Raw genomic sequence first — 22,107 nt, 5'->3', positions numbered from 1 at the left:
TGGTGATTTCTGCTCTAGCCATGGTGAGCCTTGCACACACAGACATACTTTCCTTGCCTTAATGTCCCCAGTAATTGCTTTCTGCCCAGTGATTCATAAAGGCTATCATTCACTCCTGGCTCTCCTGCCTGGTTTTAACAAGCTGTTCTCATGCGCCATGAGCTCAGCACAAGCTCCGGATGGAATAACAGCCTCATTTCCCAGCAAGAGATAACCTGCTTCTCCTGGCCATAGCTTTTCAGAAGAAATACTTTTACTGGCTGAGGTGGATCTGAGCCATGAAAGCCTAACTCAGTTTGGCCTACAAAATGAAAGAAGAGAATGAAGCAATTGCTCAAGCGTAGTTTGAAATCAATGGCAAGAAGTTACAGGTGATTATTTTCATTGATCCAAAATTTCTGCTAATATTATAGTCTATATTTTAAAAAGTGCTGGTTTAATACCATGGAGGACTATGGAATGAACCCCTGTACCACAGGGGTTCAGACAAGAGCTCAAGCCCCCAGCATCCTAAGGAGGCTGGGTGGCAGCTCATTTAAAGGTTAATTTTCATGCATTTTCCTGCTGAGTGCTGGGCCACTAAAGCAGTGAGCAGCCTTCTGTCAACTGCTGGGGATAGGGATCAGTCCTTACATGCTCCTCCCTTGGGGGCTCTCGGTTTTCTGCCTGGCCACAGAAAAAAAAAAATTAAAAAAAAAATGTCAATTCAGCTTCTTGCATCCTTTGTAAATTCAAGCCAAGATCTGAAAGTCTTGTGAACCTTCCCTGAAGTCAGACCGGAAACATTTATAATAGCTGCCAACTTAAAGTAGTTACAAAGATCCAGGAAGTAAAGCACATCCTATTACGCTGCTACGGCTTCCCATAATCTCTGATTACAAAGCCAGCATTTATTTTCCCTTCCCTTCCCCCTGGAACAAGCAAGGTGCGCGCAGTGTGCCCACGCTGCTCTCACCATCATGACTGCAAGCTTTGATTCGTGTTGTGTGTGGCTGGATTACCGCTCTCCTCGTGTTCATGTCACCCACACGTATGATGTCCACTGAACCCAAGTCCATTTACCATTGAGTGACACCTAAACCACTTCTCTGGCACGCTCTGTGTCACTTTGCATGACTTTCTGGTTAAACGAGAACATGATCTTGGATTAGCTGACAACACACATCTCTCTGTATGTATTTGTTTCTTTTGGACTCTTGCCCGCCAGCTCCTGCAGACCCCAGCAGCATCCCCCTCTGCAGGGATTGGGCTTGCATGCGAATTCCAGGTGTCGTTTCCAGTGAGAGAATTGCATGGCAGAAGGAAAACTTCAGTGAATTGTTCATATTGTCTCATGTTGTCCTTGTTGAAACAACAAAGTTCCATCAGGTGTCGGGTTTTTGTCTGAGGAGTGAGTGCTCAGCAACAAAACCCACCCAGACCCTAATTGTTCATCAGATTTCTACGAGAATTTTTAAAATATAAAAGTATTGCACCTCGTGCTATCAGGCTTGAAAACCTTCCCTCAGATTCCTCCCTGAGCTCAATGCTTTCTTTTTGGCCTTTTGTGGGTCTTGCAGTCATCTGCAGCACGTTTACTGTGGAAATGGAAAGGGCCCCAAAGCAAAGGCCCTGCTTTACTCAGTGATAGGCAACTGGGTTCGTGCTGAAATTGGTGATGGGAGCAACAGGGATGAGGCACAAAGAGATTGTTTTGAATTCTGAATGTTCATGTTTTGCAATTTTTTTTGGTGTAAAACTTATTTTAAAAAAGGCTGGATAGTTCAATGCATTAATGCTACTGAAATGCAGTAGATTCCAGAATATTATTTTTTAAAAATTAACTAAAATCAAGAAAAAAAATCCAAACGGCCTATTTAGGATGAAATGACAAATAAAATCTCAATCTGGCTTCTCACCCAGGAAACACAGAGAAAGAATTGCTTTTCAACGTTTGGTTGCTGTGTATGGTGCTGTTGGTAGCATCAGGGCCCAAAGCTCACATCCAGAAAGGTATTTGGGCACATGCCTGCTCCTGGATTCCTGTACGGATTTGTGCCTCCCGTCTGATTTTCAGCTGTGCTGAATGTCTGCTGGCCCCTGGCTTTCAGATGCACTTTGCAGGTGGTCACTGTGCTGGAAATTAAATCTCCAGCACCTCTCTCTGCAGTTTCACTGAATTAAAAATGCATCATTAATTGGATGCATTTTTCTACTTTTCCCTTTCTACTCGAAACTTGATCACGAGCAGATTTTATTTGCATCCTTCGGCCTGCAGTTGTTGCCCAGCCAATGCTCAGAGGCAGCCCTGTCCTGCACTGGGCAATGCCAGCAAATGCTGCCTAAGCACCTTGCTGCCCGTGTAAATGTTCCGTGTCTCACAATGTGAAGTGACTTTGTAAAAATAGCACCTTCTTACTCAACAAATCTGCCCCCCGTGTGTCTTCAAGTCACGCCTTCTTCCTCTCCTGACAAAAACAAATGTCTGGTGCTGTCAGCGCAGCTGATGCAGCTGGGAGGAGGGAGCTGCAGTTTGCTTTGCTTCAAACAGCAGCAGCAAAGTTCTGGTTGAGGAACCTTGTGCTGGGTTTGAAGGCAAAGGAGGAGTGTTTGCTTCTGAGTTTTAAGGTGGCATTGCCGAGAGACAGAAAAAAAACAGGCCTTTGGTTGGTGACCTGGAAAGCCGACATGGAAATCAAAATTCCAGCGGTGTTGTGCCTGCAAACTGAGGCGGAGCACGTGCAGCAGCAGGATAAGAGGCTGCTGCAATGGTGCAGGGTATTGGAAATGAAATCCTTGGGTTTGCTCCGTTTTGAGTTGCCTGTTTACAAAAATCTTAGCTCCACGCACAAGTGCCTTGCACTGGTTGTCAAACCTTTATTCGTAGATTTTAATAATTAATTGCTATTCAGAGAATATCAAATTATTCGGAACCCTTTGCAGTTGGGTTCCCCCGGGGCTGTCTCTCAGAAGGTGGCCCTATCCTAAAGATTCATACTAGCTTTTTGGTTTGCAATTTTGGTGTGAAAATTTGTCATCGTCATTCAGATGAAAGTTTTTATTTACAAATTTCAGAATTTGGAAAATAATTAAAGCTGGCTCAGCTGACGGTTTCTCAGTGACCTTCTTTTCAAACCATTATTACGCATTAGTAAGGAAATTGGATTTGAATAGAAAAACATCAATAAATTGCCATATTTTGAAGCTGTAAAATTCTGCTTTGCATGTTTATGGAGCCTGTAGCAGACCTGCAGCTAGGTGGTAGTTGGCTTTGAGATGGAATCTTTATAGGATATAAAGGAGTTGTGCATTTAAGTGTTCATATTTAAGTATTTAAATATATGACTCGAAAAATGCTCTTTGGAAGATCTAAAAGGGGCAGATCATATTTTAGGAGGGCAGAAGGACAAGGGCAAAGGAAGGGGGAAGGACAGGTTTGAGCACCAGAAATAAAGTATTTCCAAGTAAAGTTAAATATTTAAGGTAAAGGCTTTTTTATTGGTATTTTCTTATCAGATGTAGGGTTTTGGAAGGCAGTTGTGAAAGAAAAGCTTCCTCGCTCATGATCGGAGCCGATCAGTGATTTAAGGATTCATAACCTCATCGTTTAACGTCATTCTGTCCCGCCAGCCCTGGCATCCCACGAGGGGCTTCTGTTCAAGTCCTCATTATTTTTTCTCTCTTAATAATCATTCCCATTTCACTCATTATGGCGGAAACATTTCTACAACGCTTAAAAAAAAATAAAATATATATATATCTCAAAAAAAAAAAAAAAAAAGAAAGAAAGAAAAGCCAACAGCAAAGCTACATCTCACTGCTGCTTGGAAGTGCTCTTGGTTTCTAATGGCTGGTGGGGAAGGACTGCGTGGTTTCCAGAATGACTCCTCCTGCTGTCTCCTTTTTGTCTTTGTTTCAACGTGTTTCTCTGAACAGTCAGAAGGTCAGTTTGAAAGATCGTGTCTTCTCCAGTCCCCGCGGTGCTGGCACCAAAGGGAAAGGCTCTCCACAGGCTCAGGGCATCCGGAGGTCCCCCAGCGCTGACCAGAGCATCGAGGACAGCCCCAGCAAAGTGCCCAAGAGCTGGAGTTTCGGAGACCGCAGCCGAGCCCGGCAGGCTTTCCGCATCAAGGGAGCTGCATCACGGCAAAACTCAGAAGGTGGGGGCTTGGGAAAGTGTGGGTTTGGGGTCCTGTGGGACCTTAAAACCCATGGGTAACACTGACACTCTTTTCACCATCTAGGAAGGGCAGAGCTGCAACCTGGGGGTGCTTAAATAGGTCTGTGACCCTTTCCAGCCCTTTAGCTGGGGTACAGGATTATAGTGAGAGAGGAAACCCCTTGCTGACATCCATGGTAATTTCATATTTATATAGGGCTGAAGAAGGAGGAAGGGTCAAGCCTCTAGAGGAGGATGGGTCCTGGATTGCTGGATGTCACCTTAGCGTGGCTGGGGATGCTCTCACTGGGATGCTCAGCAAAGAGCTCTTGATGCTTTCTCCAGGGTTGCTGTTTGTGACCTGGTTTCCCCTTCCTTGCCTGGCATGGGGGAATAGTAACACGCTGTCTTTTATTCCTACTTTTCCCCAACCCAGAAGCAAGCCTCCCTGGAGAAGATATTCCTGACGAGAACAAAAGCTGCAACTGTGAGTTTGTGACCGAAGATTTAACGCCGGGACTGAAAGTCAGCATCAGGGCAGTGTGGTAAGAGAGGGAGAAAATGGTCCAGAAAAAGATATGATAGGAAAAGAAAAAGAAATGTAAAGTCCATGCAGAGATGGCAAATGCTGAAATGCCTGTGCTGCAGGCTGTTTTTCCCCTGGGTGGCCTGCCCTCCTTTACAGAAAATTCTGCCAGAAAGGGCAATTTTTGCTGAGGGAAGGAATAAATGCAGAAACAGGAAAATCCCCTGCAGGGATGCATCCAAGCGATCGTTCTCACTAGCTCTGAGATTTAATGCTGACATTTATAAAAGTGGCGCAGAGAGGAGACCTGCACAGCTGATAGTCTGGAGGGCATCGGTGTCCCCTGGCGCAGACAGGACTTCAGCTACGAGCCCCATCCCCTCTCCTCTTGCTGCATCCTCCCCCAAGCTCGCAGGGCTGGGATTCATTCCAGTTTCCCTCACCTCCCTGTAGGTTTTTTATTTCCCACTGCACAGGCCAGGCTCCAGCCCAGGGACTTGATTTCCCCTTTTTTCTCCCTCTCCTGCAGCATTATGCGATTTCTCGTCTCCAAGCGCAAATTTAAGGAGAGCCTTCGGCCCTACGACGTGATGGACGTCATCGAGCAGTACTCGGCCGGTCACCTGGACATGCTCTCCCGGATTAAAAACCTTCAGTCCAGGCAAGAGACCCCTCTGCTTGCTTCACTTTTTCCCTGCTTTTTTGTTCACCGCGGGGATGTTGCCATGGGAGAGACACTTTCCTTTGCAGCTAAAACTGAATTATTTTCTTCCTAAGAGGGAGCCTAGAGGAAACATCGCTGCTCGTTGCTGAGACCCGCGGGGATGAGCAGGACAGAGAGAGCACACAGAGCCAGTACTGGGGTTATACCAATAAAATTTCCTTGTTGCCCAGCCCAGGACAGCCCTGATAGCTCGTAGCAAGGTTTCTCCCTCTTCTAAAACCCACAGCATTTACAGCTCATCCCCCTGCAGGCTTTACTTTAGGAGTTTCATCCAACCACCGCTCCCATGGCCCTGATATCCTGTGTTGAGGACAAACCCCTGGCCCCAGCACCCCGAGCTGTGTCAGCTCAGCAGAAGGAGCCCCGGCTCTGCTGAGCACAAGGACACCCAGAACAGGAGGCAGGGCTTGGCTTCGGGCTGTCTGTGATCAAAATAGTTCACAATTTACTTTTACACTTGGATAACAAAAGTATTTCCCTCGATGGCTGCAGCAGCCAAGCTTCCCCTGGAAGTCATTGGGGAGGTTTTCCTTTAATTCCCAGCCCATTTAGGTCCTTGAAAATGTGCAAAAAATAAATGTTTTTAGGTATGCAAATGTGTACCCCAAGAATTGGATATTTGTCATATGTAAAAGAGGAATCTTTCTTCTCCTCCTAGTCTCTCAGAGACCATTTTAATGTTGCTGCTTCCAATGTTCAGGCAGCGGAGGCAACTTTCTCAGTGTTGCTGCACACCATGCATTTCCCATTGCCAGCTCTGTTGCCAGAAGGTAAATTCTCCCTTGTGATGCAGACTAAAATATCCCGGAGAATTTCCTCTCTTTGAGCCTCTCACCCTCATTCAGTACAGATTGAGCGATTATGGATCTGCGATGTGCAGCTGAATCTGGAGGGGGAAGAGGAGGAGGAAGGGATTGATATTCCTCATTTTAACAAACTGCAGCCTGAAGCCTCCAGGCAGCCTTTGCAGCTGGGGGCGAGCTATTGGGGTTGGCATCTCCACTAGCTCCAGGGGGTCCCCAGAGTTCTCAGCCCCCCAGGATGGTGCAGCCGACTGCCAGCTGGCCTTTACAGGTTCCTATTGACCCTTTGAGGTGGTGTGCTGCATAGACAAGGTGGTTTGGTCAGTTGTTTTTTTGGGGGGGAGGTTGGAGTAAGGAATTGAAGCTTTCGCAAGACCAAACTGAATTGTCCCCTTAGCTGCACCAGTGGGATTGTGAGGCAGAAGTCCCAGGGAGAGGACGAGGCAGGGACAGCCACCCACCCCATTGCAGGGACGTCAGGAGGACCAGGAGATGTTTGAAAGCCACGTGTTAAGGACTTGGATTTGAGATCTGGGGCTAGTGGGTAGCTTCAGTGGTCTCCCTGTACCCCCCCAAGCAAGAGATCAGTGATGGTAACAGGACCAGAGCCCCTTGGGCTGACCTTTTGAAGCCTGCATCGTGGCAGCGAGATGAGCACAGATCCCCTGGCTGCTCACCAACCCAGTATAACGGGAAAAGGCCCCCCTGTAGGAGAGGTGTGTGCCTGGGGTGCCCGTGGCCACCACTGGGGCAGGACCAGCTGCTGATAAAGTGTGGTGTGCCCATCTACTGGAGCCCAGGGAGGCTGTCAGGGGCCAGCTCAGAGGAGAACATATATTTTTACTCCCTTTCATCAACCAAAGCGCTGTGCTCTCCCTGCCTGCTCAGCTCTGCAGGGCCAGCTGGGACCTCCCGCAGCCGGGGCTGCGGAGTAAAGCTGCAGCCGAGCAAATTTCTGGCGTGTTGACGTGCACTTTCCTCTAACCATGAATGCCTCTGTCACCGTGGTGTGTCTGTAACGTGCTCTTTTCAGTGTTGTGTTCACACCGTCTCGTGCCTCATCCCGACACCTTGCCAGCCACGGATGTCTCCCATTCATTGAGTTGCACGGTCCCACAGCGTGTCTCGCCGACCCCAACGGCTCGTGCATTTCTGAACGAGCTGAGGATGTGTTATCTAGCGGTGTAACTGAAAGGAGAATGAGTATTTGTTGTTTCTTGTCCAACCATCTCAATGGGATATTGCTGCAAATATATTCCAGAGGGTAAAGCATGTTACCTATAATATCTGGGATGCGGGGGGTGTCCTAATCAGCAGTGATGTTTCCGCGGTGCCAAAAATCTCCAAATCTTACCCCGGGGTGGGTAAGATTCTGGCTTTCACCGACGACAAGTGGTAGGAAAGAAATCTCTGTTTCCAACGGAATATATTTTCAATTTCTCTCTTTCTCTCTCTGTCGTTCTGTTTTTCAGTTGTTTCTTTCTGCAACTTTCTGACCAACTTTTCTCTACATGTTGCTTCATTATGCATTTTGCTGGTGTCTTTTTTCTTATTTACTTTGCCAGGATAGATATGATTGTGGGTCCCCCGCCCCCTTCAACTCCCCGGCATAAGAAGTATCCAACCAAAGGACCCATGTATTCTTCCAAAGAATCTCCCCAATACTCGCCTAGGTTAGGATTCACAAAAATGCCGCTTTCTCTGGATTTTTCATTTGCTTAATGTCAAACCCCTTTCATGCCAGTTATATGACGGCATTTATCACTTCGCAGCTTGCTAAATCGTGACTCAGAAGGGCTCGCTACTCTGGGTGTGCTCCGATTTACTTTCAGTAATGAGCTTTCACACCAGGCAAGCCAAAGGAAAAAAAAAAAGGGACATCCATACCGTCATTAATAACCATCAGTTTCTTCAGCTAGCATATTTCCAGTCTTCTTCTAGGTGCTGGTGAAATTTATCTTTAAAATCTCATAGTGTATCAGACTATCTTCAAATAGAAAAAGCGGAACATTTACCCAGAAAGCCAATAGAAACGAGACCATCTACTTTCCAAAAGAACAAATGCCCTACACGCAAGTGAAGGAGGCTCTGCTTGCAGTTCTTTGGACTGTGAAATGAGTTCATCTCGGTGGGCAAAGTAAGAATGAAGTGTTTCATGCCTGAGAAATGCAGTGGTCTCATTTTGCTGATGCACCTCTAGTGACCACGGAGGTAAAAACCCTTAAAAAGTTACCACCACGAGACTCATGTTCAGAAAAAGGTCCCAGTTTTACATGTAAAAAGAAAAGGAGTCCAACAAAGCCCTCAGCCATTCAGTGAGATTTTCTTATTGCCCTTATTAAGTTCTCATTTTAGATAAAACCGTGCCCAAAGCTGATGCCAAAGCTGAACCCCACCCCTTTTGAGACATTCTCAGGTCTGGGCACCAGAGAGCTGAGCAGCATTTTCACCGTGTATCGAGACCACTGGATCACAGGGCAGGTATAAATACTTGCTGAAAGTTATTTTCTGTGTACAAATAGTAGGTGATTTTAAATGCAGCAAGCTTAGCCTCAGCTATGTGTTTTTTTTTTTTTCTTCTAAATATACTTGCCCTCCCTAACAGCTAATACATGACAAATCTCTTGATTTTTATTTAAGCGGCTCTGACTAATCTTCACTAGAGGAATGTGAGTAAAAGGAATATTGAAAGCTTACCTTTCCCACTCAGCCAGCTCAAAGATTAAATAAAATAAGTAGAGAATTTTCCAGAAGCCCCAAGCTTCAGGCTTGGGAAAAAGATGCTTTCAGAAAAACATTTTTTCAATCTCCTTCCCCCAAATGATGATGCCTCAAACAGGTCTTTAAAATGAAATAAATTTCTTACGTGTAGCAATGTTTAGAAATTAAAATTAAAATACAGATTCAGATGGATTATTATTTTTTTTATTTACTTATAAGGTTAGGTGTGCATAAGCCTTCAGCAGAGTTAAGGTTTCCATGTGAAACCTAGTGCCTTGCACACAGAAAAGGTGATGGATGGATACTAGGGGAGGAGATCCAAAATGTCCCAAGCTGAGATATTTATTTTTATTCACTCCAAGCCTGTTGCTTTATCAGCTTAATGTTAATGACTTTCCCCCCCTGCCCTTTAATTTTACAGTTTCTAATACTGACTGTTGGATTAAAACTCTAGTTGCAGTTGCCCTCTAGGCTCCTGCAACATTAAGATATTTGGTTTATAACTGCTCCCTTTTTAAAAGAATTTTCCCATTTCTTTACTGAGCTGTGGCTGAGAGGCTCCAGAAGGCAGCAGAGCACAGGAGGCTGCTGAAATCTGTTCCAGCCCATTAAAGGACTGATGCTGTCCTTAATTTCAGGCAGCTGCATCCTCCCACAGATACCAGTGGGAGTTGCGAGGTGCTCCAAGCGCTTGATGGATGTGTCCCAGAGCTCTGAGCAGCCCCAGCCCCAAAACCCTGGGTCAGCCGCTGTGATCATCTCCATCACCTCAGTGTGACGTGGGGTCCCCAGGGGCTACAGCAGCCTCTCATTTTTAGCCTGCACATCCCTGCTTTAGCCAAATAATGCCCAGATTATACGAAAACACCCAGTGAGGGAAGAGAAACCAAACCCGGTGATGTCCCCTGAGCTATCTCAGCCCCATGGATTGCACTGTGGTGCTTTAGCGACGAGGGCTCAGTTCAGCCAAACTATTTCTGCAAATAGCTCCCAGCAAAGGCAGCTGGACCCTACTGGATGTCCATGGCTGTGGTTTGGCCGCGGATGTTTGCTCCATGCTGTGCACCCAGAGAATTTGGATTAAATCACCCGGCCTGCTCGTGTAGCATGGACCTGCTCTGAAATAGGTGCAACCTCAGCTGGAGCTTTTAGACAAAGAGACAATGGTCAAAATACGTCTAGAGCAAACTTTATTGAAAAATGAGGAGGTAAGTAGCCAGTCACATGACATGGATGAAGGGGGTTTGGCTTCAATGCCTGGATTGTGTAACAAACTATAAAAGATAAAGAAAACAGAAAAGAACTGAATATATATCCCCAAACAATTCATTTTTTTATCTCATTTGAGCTGTTTGACCTTTTGATGTCTGCTTCTGGCCCGAGGGTGACATACTACACCTCTTTGCATGTACTGTTAGCATGAAGCATAATGAAGCATGAGAAAACCTGCACTGTGGCTGATGCAAGAATTTACATTTTTTTTGTATCATTAGAAAGAAGGAAAGATATCAAAGCTCACTTTAAGGAGCAACCCGCTTCTCTCCCCCTCCCAAGCTAAGACCCAGCAGAGCATATCGAAGGCAGCAGATGGCATGCTGTCATGCGTCGTCAGAAATCTTTGAATCCTCTTTTGCCATGAAGGGAAAAAAAGCACGGGCATCTTCCAAAGCCCCAGCTGAAGGCTTCCCTCCACACGTTTGTGTTCAACACATCCCAGAGAAGTGTTGGGAAGGCGCAAGGCTCCCGACGAGATGTAGTGCAGGAGGGGGATTTGGCTTCTCTGGGAAGATTTGTGGTCCCTTGTCACGCGGTAGGAATATGCCCTATTCCTCACCGCTTGCAAAGGTGGAATACGATCTCCCTTCTTCATCTTGTGAGCTTTGCTGCCCAGTTTGGACAGGACCCCAGACTCTTTCATAATGGCTAAAAGGGCCTTCTGCTCTTTGCTGATGGCTGTGTCTTTGTGGTGCTCAGATAGGCACAGCTGGGTTGTGAGCTCATGGAGAAATTCCTCTCTTCTCTTTTATCAGGCGAGGCACGAATTAAATCTCTGCACTTGGCTGAGGGTATGAGCACTCTCCCCTGGTTTCTAGCTTCTCCCATGGAGAGCAATGAGTTGGGAGACCTCGAGCCTGGTTTTTCCCACCCAGGCACCAAGAGAAGGGCTTGGTCACCTTCATCTGCCCCTCTCTGCTCTGAGACCAGCATCCCCCAGCTGCCCACTGCACTGTGCTCGGTGCATACCCTGCCTCCAAGGTGAAATCTGGCTCTGGTTTCTCAGAGCTGCACAAGATGACCCCCTCAGGGCTGGGTTGTGTTATAACCAGGAAGGGAACGATCCCATCAGGAGGAGTTCTCCTAGGCACTACTATCAAGGGCACAAGGGCAAGGGCTTCTCAATGCTTTATGGGTGAGCTCTGTGAAGGGCTTCGGTCCTGCTTTTAAATCACAGCAGGTCTACGGGCAAGTTGTCTCCATTCTGATGGAAGAAGTCAGTGCTTTTCTATGTGATACTGTCAATCCCTCTGTCTGTGAAGTGCACCTTGCCCACCGTGCTTCACATGGATCATATGAGCTCAGTACAGAGAGCTCTTCTCTTAAGGACATGGAGGAGAGCAGAAGTCCTTCCTGACATTCTGCAAGGCTAGAAATAGGGTTGCAAAAGGCTCTTTCTGCTATTAGGATACCCAGTAGCATGGCTATGTTCAGTTTTCCTCTCTGTTAACAGTCTGTCCTGCCTCCCTGCTATACTCAGCAACTGTTGAAGAACATCTCATGTTCATTAGTGCACACGTTTTGGTGGTAGCGTTGTGCTAGGCGTGACAGAGCACCCTGATTTTTCTTGGTCTTCCCAATTATTCAGTAGTGATTAGGCTTTGAGCCTCTTAAAACGCATGTTCATTGCTTTACTAGTTTACTTGCTTGTGCATACAGGAGAGGAGTTCGTACAGTGGCTGTACCACGCCTTGACTTGTGATTCCAAACCAAGGTAGCCCGAGGTATCCGATTTAATACCTCTTTGCTTACATGGTAGCAACATTGTCTTAGGATTCCTTGTGCTGTATGTCATGTCAGTAATTGCATCCCTTGTGGGGAGTTCCTGTACATGTCGATAATTTGCTTCTCCCGTTACAAGAGAGAAATAAGGCATGCATATTCCTCACACTTGTAATTATAGCACTTGGTGCTCCTTATACTCCTGTGCTTATATTGCTAAGCAAAGGATCAAACATGACTTTTCAAATTTAATAGTATTCTGTCGCATCCCTGCCCAAATGAAGTATCTTCTGGGATCAAAGCTGAACTCCAAAATAATGGTTGGCTTACATTTTCCGTCTTTGGTGTGATGTGCTCACCCACTTCATCTCTTTGAGCCAGACCTTCTGGTGCTGTAAACTGCTGTCGCTTTAATATAAGCCAAGGGAGCCACGCTGGTCTATACCCACTGATATCTGTCCCTTTATGTCAACAGCCAACATATGTATTAAGTCCCTGTCACATGTGAAGAAAACAGATGGCTCTTGTGTTGAAATAGCCTCACGTCTCATTCCTTTCCTTGGTTTTTGTTTGTTCATTTTCCCCTGTCTGTCTGTGTTCAGCTCCTTCCTTTTCCTTCTCCTGGTGCATGGACCCATGGCCCACACGGCAGAACTGCGTAAGAAGCATTTTGAGTTTTCCACTCAAGATACCTCAACTTGGTTTCAGTCAGATTGATTAACCCTTCTTTTCCCCTGCCACCCTTACTTTTGGTGCATTATGCAAGAGTAAATTTTGCCTGGTGTAGAACTGGGTTGTAAACTGGGCTGTCATTAACAAGCTAATCCAAAACTGGGTTGCTCCTTGGATTTTGGAGGGATCAAGCCTCAATGCTTACTCTCTAGAAAATTATTCATTTGGTACCTCAAAAAAATTTGACTTCCAGCTTCGAGACTGGCTCTGCCCTCCTTCTTCCTCTGCACAGGGAGCTGTGTATCAGCTCAGGTGTTTCTAGACTGGGAAGAAGGAACTGCAAATGTAAAATGTGTAAATAACTTGGTGCCACACATCGTGCCCAGTAGCTTTAGCTGCTGATGTTGCAAGAATATCCTCTGCTGTTAGCAGCTTGGAGCCCTGCTAATAGAAAATGTCTAATGATACAGGTGTGAATTGCAGTAGCATTGAGATGAAAATGGTTTGGTACTGTTTGGTGGGTTATGACTAAATTCAGCCGCAACATAATTCCACTAAAACAGTTAGCACCACGCCTGTTTGTTTGGGTCTTAGGGCAAGTGGCTCATTTTCACGGACACAGGAATTACACGCTTACATTTGCATCGAGGAGAGGAAACTGCTGCAAACACTGAACAGAATCCCATTGACATATGCTAGACAGAAAACTTGATCTTCCCCCAAGATAATAAAGCCTCAGTGCAAATAAAAACTTAATTGATTTGGAAGAAGGCCAGTTATAGAAATTCTTTGCAGTGGGTAAATTTACTGTGCATAATGTGCCAGATTTTATCTGTATAAACAGAAATGGATAATTCCAAACTCCGCTAATACCGCTCTGAATTTTGCATCTGAATTAACACTTCAGTGCCACCGCGTGTCTGTGAGTAATTTGGAGTGCTAGTGGGGAGAGAGGCTGTTGCTTTGTCCCCCGGAGGCGCGACAAGTGGAGTCCCCCTCGCCTGCTGCCTCCGACTGACTCCAGTCCTTTTCCGGGGGCGGGGGGATTTTCTGATCCCGGTAGAGTTGACCAGATCGTTGGGAGAGGATCCTCCATGACTGACAAGGATCGGACCAAAGGGCCAGCCGAAGGAGAGATGCCCGAAGACCCCAGCATGATGGGCAGGCTCGGAAAAGTTGAAAAACAGGTATATTGGGGCAAGAGGGGCTCTTATCAGGGGGCATGGTATGCATTGTGGGATTATTGTGGTTGTTTTTTTGTTTTGTTTTGTTTTTTCTGGATGCTTTTCTGTTTTTTTGTTTGTTTGTTGTTGTTGTTGTTGTTGTTGTGGAATATTAACATCCAGAAAAGGAAAAAAAAAACAACACAAGAACAACAACCAAAAAAACACACACACACACATGCACAAAAAGAGCTAAGGATATTTTAAAGAGGAGTCAAGATGGATTTTATGAAAGGTCACTAAACGTCTTATAAACCCCAGTACTACATTCAAAGCAGATCTAGACACTTCAGAGTCTGTTCCTTACTGACTTTCTTTTTTGATGAGTCTACCAAAAGTCTACATTATTTTTGAAAATGGCACAGCGCCACTGTGTTAGACATGTTCCAAATGAGTCCGTGAGCCTGGCTGCTGCAGCTGCCAGCCTTGCTAAAGATGAAAATCCTCCCAGAAAGAAAAAAAAAAAAGGCTCAGCAATCCCCATGACCAGCTGAGCCCAGGCAAGTGCCAGATGCAGTAAGGAGCTGAAAGCCACCAGCAGGATGCGAGTGTCCTCCAGCTCTCCTGGAATTTGGCGCATGCCAAAAAGATTACAGGAGCTTAAGGAAAACCTTGTGACAAGGTGGAGAATGAAAGGTTGTTTCAGAACAGGACAATTAAATACGTGTATTTATGAAAAGTGCCGGTTTGGTGTAGGTCAGTGTAGGCAGAGGTCATCTGTGAAGTCCAGGCCCACATTTGGACTTGAAGTTGTTTGTGCTCAGGTTGTTACATTGCTTCAGCCTCCATGCAGAACGTAGCACTGGATCTGTGGTGTTTTGCAGGTTCAGTCGATGGAGAAGAAGCTGGACTTCCTGGTGAACATTTACATGCAGAGGATGGGCATCCCACCAACGGAGACGGAGGCCTATTTTGGCTCCAAAGAACCCGACCCGGCGCCTCCCTACCACAGCCCCGAAGACAGCAGGGAGCACATCGACAAGAACGGCTGCATCATCAAGATCATCAGGTCCACCAGCTCCATGGGGCAGAAGAACTTCTCGGCCCCGCCGGCCCCGACCAACACGTGCCCGCCCTCGACCTCGTGCCAGCAGCAGGCCTACCAGCGGCAGAGCCACGGCTCCTCGCCCGTCGGAGACCCCGGCTCGCTGGTCCGCATCCCGCCGCCGCCCTCCCACGAGCGCTCCTTGTCGGCCTACAGCGGCGGGCACAGGGCGAGCGCGGAGTACCTGCGGAACGAAGACATTACAACCAAACACCACGAGAGTGCCCTGAGAGACAGCGACACCTCCATCTCCATCCCCTCGGTGGACCACGAGGAACTGGAGCGCTCTTTCAGCGGCTTTAGCATTTCCCAGTCCAAAGAGAATTTGGACATCCTAAACAACGGGTGCTATGCAGCCGTGGCCAAAATCAGACCCTACATCGCAGAAGGGGAATCGGACACCGATTCTGACCTCTGCACGCCCTGCGGGCCTCCCCCCAGGTCAGCCACGGGCGAGGGACCCTTCAGTGACATGGGCTGGTCAGCCCCCCGGCAGTGAGACCCCCTCGCAGCCGCCGAGCCACGTCCGAGCACCGGCAGCTGCCCGCTCCGGCTGTCCACACGTCGAACTTCTCAAGGAGATAGACAGCTAAGGGTTTCCTCCATCTAGGACATCCTTAGCTGGCGGAGACTTTCTTGCAGCTTACTCTGGGGGGGGTTACGAGCAGGTCCAAGCCTGCAGTTGTGGAAGAGGTGACGGTGGCGAGCGAACTGGAGCTGGGAAGTCCGGATTTCTTTCATACGCTCCTTCTGAGATCATTAGGTGAAATAATTTCATGGTGCAGGATAGGCAATTTGCATTTCTTGGGAATTTTCAGAGATGCAGGGCAGGAATGAATCACCCGGTCAGGGCTTTTGGAGGTCGCAGTGACTGGTGGCTGACCAGTGTTATGTGGGAATTGCCATCCCATGGCACTGGTGATGACACCTTTAGGTATTTTGGAGTCGTGGAATGAACACTTGTCTGTTTCTGGCTTAGGCTTCAGGTCGCATGAAATTTACTGGGGTGTTTTTACTCTGTGGTTCCTCACTGACCATCAGGCAGGTGGTATAATTCCAATATAATACATGGAAATGTTGTGTAGGCCCCTGGAGGAGAGGGATGGGGGCTGGAGTATTTGCATGATCAGAAGGCATGGCCTCAGAGCAGGACAGGTTCTGAACCAGAATGAAACTGTCCTTGTCAAACAGCTTAGGAAATGGAAAAACTCAGAAATAAGAGCTTGCATGCTCATATTTCATACATATTTCTGAGAAAACCCAGAGAGGAACAGAGAAATGAGACAGAGAAAGAGGACAATGTGGCTGGGATTTTATATTTTAAACCATGTATTATATTTAATTATCTCTCCTCCTGTTGACATGACCTGGAGGTGCTTTGGAAGCAAAGGCAAATCAAAGACAACTCCTCTGGAGGGCTGCCGTGGTGTGAAACCATTCTCACATCCAGCAGGGCTGTGCTGGAGTCACAGCAGCACCAGCCCGAAGGGAGAGGGTGGATATGCAAGATGCTGTGGTCCCCGTGTTGCTGCGAGTTGCGTGCTGAACTCCATCCTTTTGAAGCCCTGTTGGCCAGAGTTAGGCCCTTTTCTTAAAGTTTGCATTGTGCCTGAACACTTTTGCACACACTAAGCCCCATGAAAATTTTCCCCTTCCTCTTCTGCCCTGCCAAGAATCGCACACCCGTGTCCTCTGGACATTGTTGGGTTGTTTGGATCCCTCAAGCGGAGTTAAGAGGTATTTCTTCATTTCTTCATGATCTTTCGGAAGCCTCTTCTCTGTGCGTGCCCACAAGTTGTGCCAATCCAAGTCTGTCCCATTTTGCTGGTTTGGTTTGTCTTGGAAAGACCATTGTGTTGCTATCAGGAACCTCAGCCGTGCATTCAGCTGGGGAAAGGCAAGGGGAAAAGTGATGTTCAGAGTTGCTTTTGGGACCAAAACAAAGCCACCAAGTGATCCTTTACATGGATAGAGATTTTTTTTTTTTTTTTAATTTTATATTTTTATTTTTTGCAAGGGGATGGATCAGACAAAGTGTGTTGTGGGATCCATCTCCAAGGCTGGGACACCATGGCCAGTGTTGTGCCTCTGAACCCTCCCGTGCACCTACAGCCCAAATCCCATGTGTGTTTTCTGCAGGAGTCAGGGCTGTATCTGTGATTTCAAACCTCATTTTCCCGTGTGTACCAAGAGCTTGTTAAGGATATTTGGGTGACAGCTTCATTTCTGCGTGGCCTTTGAGAGGCTGAACGTGTTTGGGCAGAAGGGAGAACCACAGCCTTCTCTCCTCCTGTTTGCTTGGCAGCAACCAGGGGAGACCCAGGACTATTTTGGCCCTAGGGAAGGTATGGGAGCAGTATGAGAGCTTACAGACAGGAATTAAATCCATCCTTTTGCTAGTGCTCAGGACCAACACACAGGTCTTCACATGGGATTGAGGAGTGGGGAAAGGCTCTGCACAATTTTTTCTGCCATTTTTTGTCATTCAGAAGGAAAAAACATTTTCCTTAGAGGAAACTTTGATTTCCAGCCTTGCTATTTCCCTCCCTTCCAACTTGATCCTTTTCTTTCTGCAGTTTTTCCCTCTCTGATTTAGTTCCCAGAGTCCCTTTGGCTCCGGATTTCTTTGTGCAAAGTGAACCCAGAGATGTCTTTGACTTCAGTACCGAAACCTTTCGTCTTTGAGAGCAAAATGGCTGTAAATTGTGCAGATTTGCCCTTGGCATGTTGCGAAATTAGATACCTTCTGGTAGAACAAGAAATGCCAGCAGGTCCAACATCAGACTCGGAGGCATGTCTTTTCTAGTGACCACAAGAATGGGAATGGCACTGGGTGAGACAAAAATCAACATTGGTCCAGCCTGCCTGCTCGCTGTGAATTTTCTCTAAATCAGAGATTACAAACATCTGTTATCTCTTTTCTTTATTTTATTTATTTATTTTTTTAATATTTTTGCAACTACTTTTTAAGGCCTGCTGGAAATTTGGCACAGAAGTGTACAATATAAAGGCAGAAGCTGCAGATGAGGATGATGTTGTGCCATCCTATTACCACGAAGCTAAATGCCTTGTCTTTAATATAAGAGGCAAAGTCAACAGGACATGAAGGCACAATATCTGTGGGATATAATTTTCATCATGTCCGAAATTTGAAGCTTTATTGGCTCTATTTTGAATGTGCATTTTCCAGTTCTTACTGCAAAACCCTTTTCTCTTGCCCAGCTGATGTTACACCCTTCAACGCATATGATGCCAGTGTGTCCTGAGAAGCGGTTCCACCGTGTCCTCCAAATTTTCCACATGCTGAAATCTGTCAGTCTTTTGCCTCCTTTAGGGACTGCATAGGAAGAATTGTGTTTTTCCTCTTCAAATACGTTATTACTCTAATGTTTATAAAGATCTCCTAACTTTTAGCTTTAAAAGGTGTTAGATTTGTCCCACATGATAACAGAAAATGGGTTTTATATCTGTGCAGCACAGATTGCATCCTGCTGCTACAAATTTCACTGAGAATTGTTTGGAAGAGATAAGCAATATTGCACCCTTATCCGTGGCATAATTTCAAAGAAATTCTGACCCCCCGCTCCTCCATCCACAGCCGTGCCATAAATCACCACTTCTTATTCATCCAGGCAAAAAGGCTTGACCTGGATTTTTGGGTTAAATTATACCAGAATTAATTCGGGCCTGTGTGAATAGGAGCAGAGCCTGCTCTAACTAAAGGTTTTGCTCCTTATCAACAGAAGTCATTTTATTCCTGTTCTAAATCATAGTCCAATACTCCCTGCAAAGTCTTCACTTTCAGTCCAATTTCCCCATGCCCATATCACACACTCCTGGTGATAATCTCCCCCACAAAAGTCTTAAACACTAGCTTAGAAAAGAAAAAAGAAAAAAAGAAAAACTGTTTATTTATGTTTCTCTAATAAGGCAGTTCCAGTGATAAAGGCCTTTAAAGCAATGTGCAGGCCAACTTTGTCCTTCTGCTAAGCCTCTCTTGGGCTGGTCTTTGCTCCCCTATTCCTGCCGTGTCTGGTTGCCTATTTTCTGGCAGACACTGAAGGACCAAAACAAGTTTTAGACCATGCCAAGTGTGGACACAGGAGAGCTGAAGAACACGTGAAGGCCAAATTTCCAGCAGGCCATCTTGAAGTGCTCCAGGGATGCCGGTGCCCACGTGTGCACAGAGCCTACTTTTGAGATGCAGGAGGTGAAGCTGTGGCCTTGAACCAGAGCCCAGGATCTGGTCTCCAAAAAACTTCTGGACTTTTTTTTTTTTTTTTTTTTTTCCAAAGTCTAGGTATGGGTAAAATACTACAGACTACCCTACCTGTGGGATGGGGCAACCCCTGAGACCGGGACCTGAAATCCCAGTCAGTTTTTGGGTGCTTCAAGTCCCAGCATGAGCTCAAGTTGTCTAAGGAGGTCGTGTCTCTGAAGAGGAGATGTGGCCGGAGATGTTGCAAGCTCTGTGCAGGTGGCCTTTCATAACGTGACCCTGAGACATGAGAACAAAGCACTAGCCATAAGTCAAATTTCCCAACATTTGGGAAGAGACTTTAATGTTACTCAAGTGCAGATTTTGTATGTGAATTTCCTTGTTGACTCATTTTCTTATTAATAATTTTTAAAACAGATATATCAAGGAACTCATTGGAAAAAAACCTCTTGTTTAGCTCAGAAAGCCATTACTTTTCTTTACACAGACTATGCGATAGATCAGGTTTTCTAAAAATGTATTTTGTTTCAAACGCTGCTTAATAAATCCAATTAAATCCTGCAGGGCCATTGCTATTTACAGATAAATAGGTCTATTTTTACACTTTTAATTGATTTTTAAGATTTTAAATTATGTGAATTTTTAGAACAAGTTTGTATAATCTACCTGAGAAGCCAGAGTATCACTGCAGATACAAGTGCTCCCCTTCCTAACGATTACCCAAGAGAAAGGAAAAATGTATTTGCTCATATTTTTCTCAGGAGGGAGCTACTGCAAACCTCATTTCCCTTATATCCTCAGACCATTAATGATCACAGCAACATTATTGCTAAAAACAAAATAAAGCAGCAAAAGAGAAACTGAAGTTTCTGTCCTGAAGAGGCCAGAGGAGGAAATCCAGGGTTAGGTTGAACCAGTAGGTACCAGGTGTGCAGCCACCCCGTCGGGGCCAGCCAGGATCCAGCTGGGTGTTCAGATGGTGGTGTGAAGTAGGATTTTCTTGTTTCTCACCCAGAAAGGCTTCCTCTTGCCTTGTGAAAAATTCATCTTAGAGGAGAGCAGGAGATGATATTGGCTTCAGGACTCCCTTAATAAGAAATTCCTTAAGAATATAAATGAGTTATCCCATATAAAGTCCAGTAGTGTTGAGAATTTTATTGAGATCTCATTACAAAGCCCAGGAGCAGGCTGAGTCTTTCTCCATCCATGCTCGTGTGAGCCTTCAGGTAGAGCGAGCCACTCGCCTCCGTCCTTTCCCCCTTGTACCAGCAGTGCTCCGAGCCTCAACTGCGTGCCCTCATCCTCCTGCACCCGCTCCCCCTTTTGGGTCAGCGTTTTCTGTTTTGGTCAGCTTCCTTTCCATGAACGAGGAACAAGGAAATCAGATACAAAAGCTCCTTCACCTGCACGTAACATTGAGGCTGTGACGTGGAGGGATGTGGCATGGGGGTGTAAAAGCAAACTCTTGCTTTTAGCACACAAACTTTTCTGCGTCACAGCGCAAAAGCTGCTTAGGGCAGGCTGTGGGTTGGTTGTTTTTTTTTTTTTTTAAACAATAACAATAGGGTTTTTTAAATAATAATGATAATTATAATGCATAGGAATCTTCTTTAGTATATCCTTAGTGTTTGATGCCCCAGTGACACAATACTGCTTGCCTTATATTAGTGTCTAGAGGGAGAGGGATTACACACGTTTTGATACAGTATTAATCACGCTTGTAATTTAGGTAGCAGCAAGGAGCGGCTGCTGCAGGAGGAGCAGCCGAGTCCTTTTTAATGTATGAATGTGCTTTCCAGACTATCTCACTGACTGTATTCTCAATTTTGCCTGCTACTGCATGCAGCCTGAGACGAGTAGACAGCAATACGCTCCAGCTGTATCTGCACTCCCAGATTGCTGTAGTACCTGAAGAAGTCACATTGCCAAAAGTATCACTTTGGGGAGAGGCCATCCTCCCAGAGACCCATCCCGTAGGGTGCTGCGGTGCTTCTGTAGGTAACACTGATATACCAAGTGTCTTTCATGCTGCGACCGATCATTGTCCCATCCCTCTGATACAGCATGCACAAACTCCACGTCTTCTACTTGTTAATAAGGGGTAAAAAACACAGGTTTGGAGCCTGTGGTTCATTGAAATGTGTACATGGGGAGAAAATAAGAAAATAACATGAGTTGCCTTGGCTGTGCATATCAAGCTCCTTTCCTCCCAGATGCCTCAGAAGAAGAGCATCTCAGATACCCTTTCTCAAGAGGCTGGAGGAGCAGGCAGAGCCAGGCAGGCAATGCCAAGGGCCTTCATTTACGAGATGCCATTTGATCCCACGTTTGTGGGACTTGCCATATTTCTAATTCCCGTAGGGCTCTCTCGCCTGCACCCAGCTCTGGTGTATGTGTGCGTTTGTGCCCACAGCCCAGTCCAAGGGGCAGGGGGATGTGACTCCCAGCCTTTGGAAACCCTCTTTGGAGATTTTATCGATGCTTGTCTACAGCACTCGGGGATCTCGGGGACCCTGCAGCTGTGCCATATCCGTACTTCATGGAAGCATCTCTTCCTCTCCTTGTGGAGAGGCACTGAGCTGCCTCCCTGTTGCCATAAAAGTTTTACCACTCTTCTCCCCGCTGTGTTTGCAGACTCACAAGGCCTTCAGGGTTTGCCCACATTGCTGTTGTGGCAGTCTTTTGTGTCTCTTGTGCTGCAATCTAGTTTTGACACTGGTCCTGTGTCCTCACCTTCCTTGTCCAGACCATGTACAAGCGAACATGTAATGCCAGAACTCTGCTCTGAGGCTTTCTTTTAGCCTGGCATATCTAGCTGCCCCTGAGAGTCTTTATGTCTTGTTAGCATGATGGTTTTGCTTGTTCTTGGCAATTTATTTGCTTCCCTGTTGAGCCACCATGACCTCAACACATCCCTGGTTTGTTCTGCTGGAGCCTCCAGCGCAGGGATGGATGGGGTCTGTTTGTCCCCTCTGTACAGTACCTTGTAAGGGTTTGTCCCTTCGGCTAGAGACAATTGCAATGAAGTAGGGATGGGGG

The 22,107-nt window shown here is 46.3% G+C and overlaps 1 protein-coding gene across 9 annotated transcripts in view; it reads left to right on the top strand.

The window, feature by feature from the left end:
- The window catches only part of KCNQ2 (potassium voltage-gated channel subfamily Q member 2), a 64,354-nt gene extending 45,378 nt beyond the window's left edge, over window positions 1-18,976 (top strand). For 5 of the 9 annotated variants that reach the window (XM_032198110.1, XM_032198107.1, XM_032198111.1 and 2 more), the window contains 6 exons: window positions 3,916-4,139; window positions 4,575-4,683; window positions 5,194-5,325; window positions 7,757-7,864; window positions 13,645-13,768; window positions 14,629-18,976. In XM_032198110.1, the coding sequence (XP_032054001.1) occupies window positions 3,916-4,139; window positions 4,575-4,683; window positions 5,194-5,325; window positions 7,757-7,864; window positions 13,645-13,768; window positions 14,629-15,348 (1,417 nt within the window). In that variant the 3' untranslated portion in view covers window positions 15,349-18,976. The remainder of the gene's footprint in view (window positions 1-3,915; window positions 4,140-4,574; window positions 4,684-5,193; window positions 5,326-7,756; window positions 7,865-13,644; window positions 13,769-14,628) is intronic. The other 4 variants (XM_032198115.1, XM_032198113.1, XM_032198108.1 and 1 more) reach the window with 2 other exon arrangements.
- Window positions 18,977-22,107: the final 3,131 nt, after the last annotated feature.

Source organism: Aythya fuligula, chromosome 16 (genome assembly GCF_009819795.1).
Source record: "Aythya fuligula isolate bAytFul2 chromosome 16, bAytFul2.pri, whole genome shotgun sequence".
Lineage (NCBI taxonomy): Eukaryota > Metazoa > Chordata > Aves > Anseriformes > Anatidae > Aythya > Aythya fuligula.
This window is presented reverse-complemented; position numbering and strand designations above follow the sequence as displayed.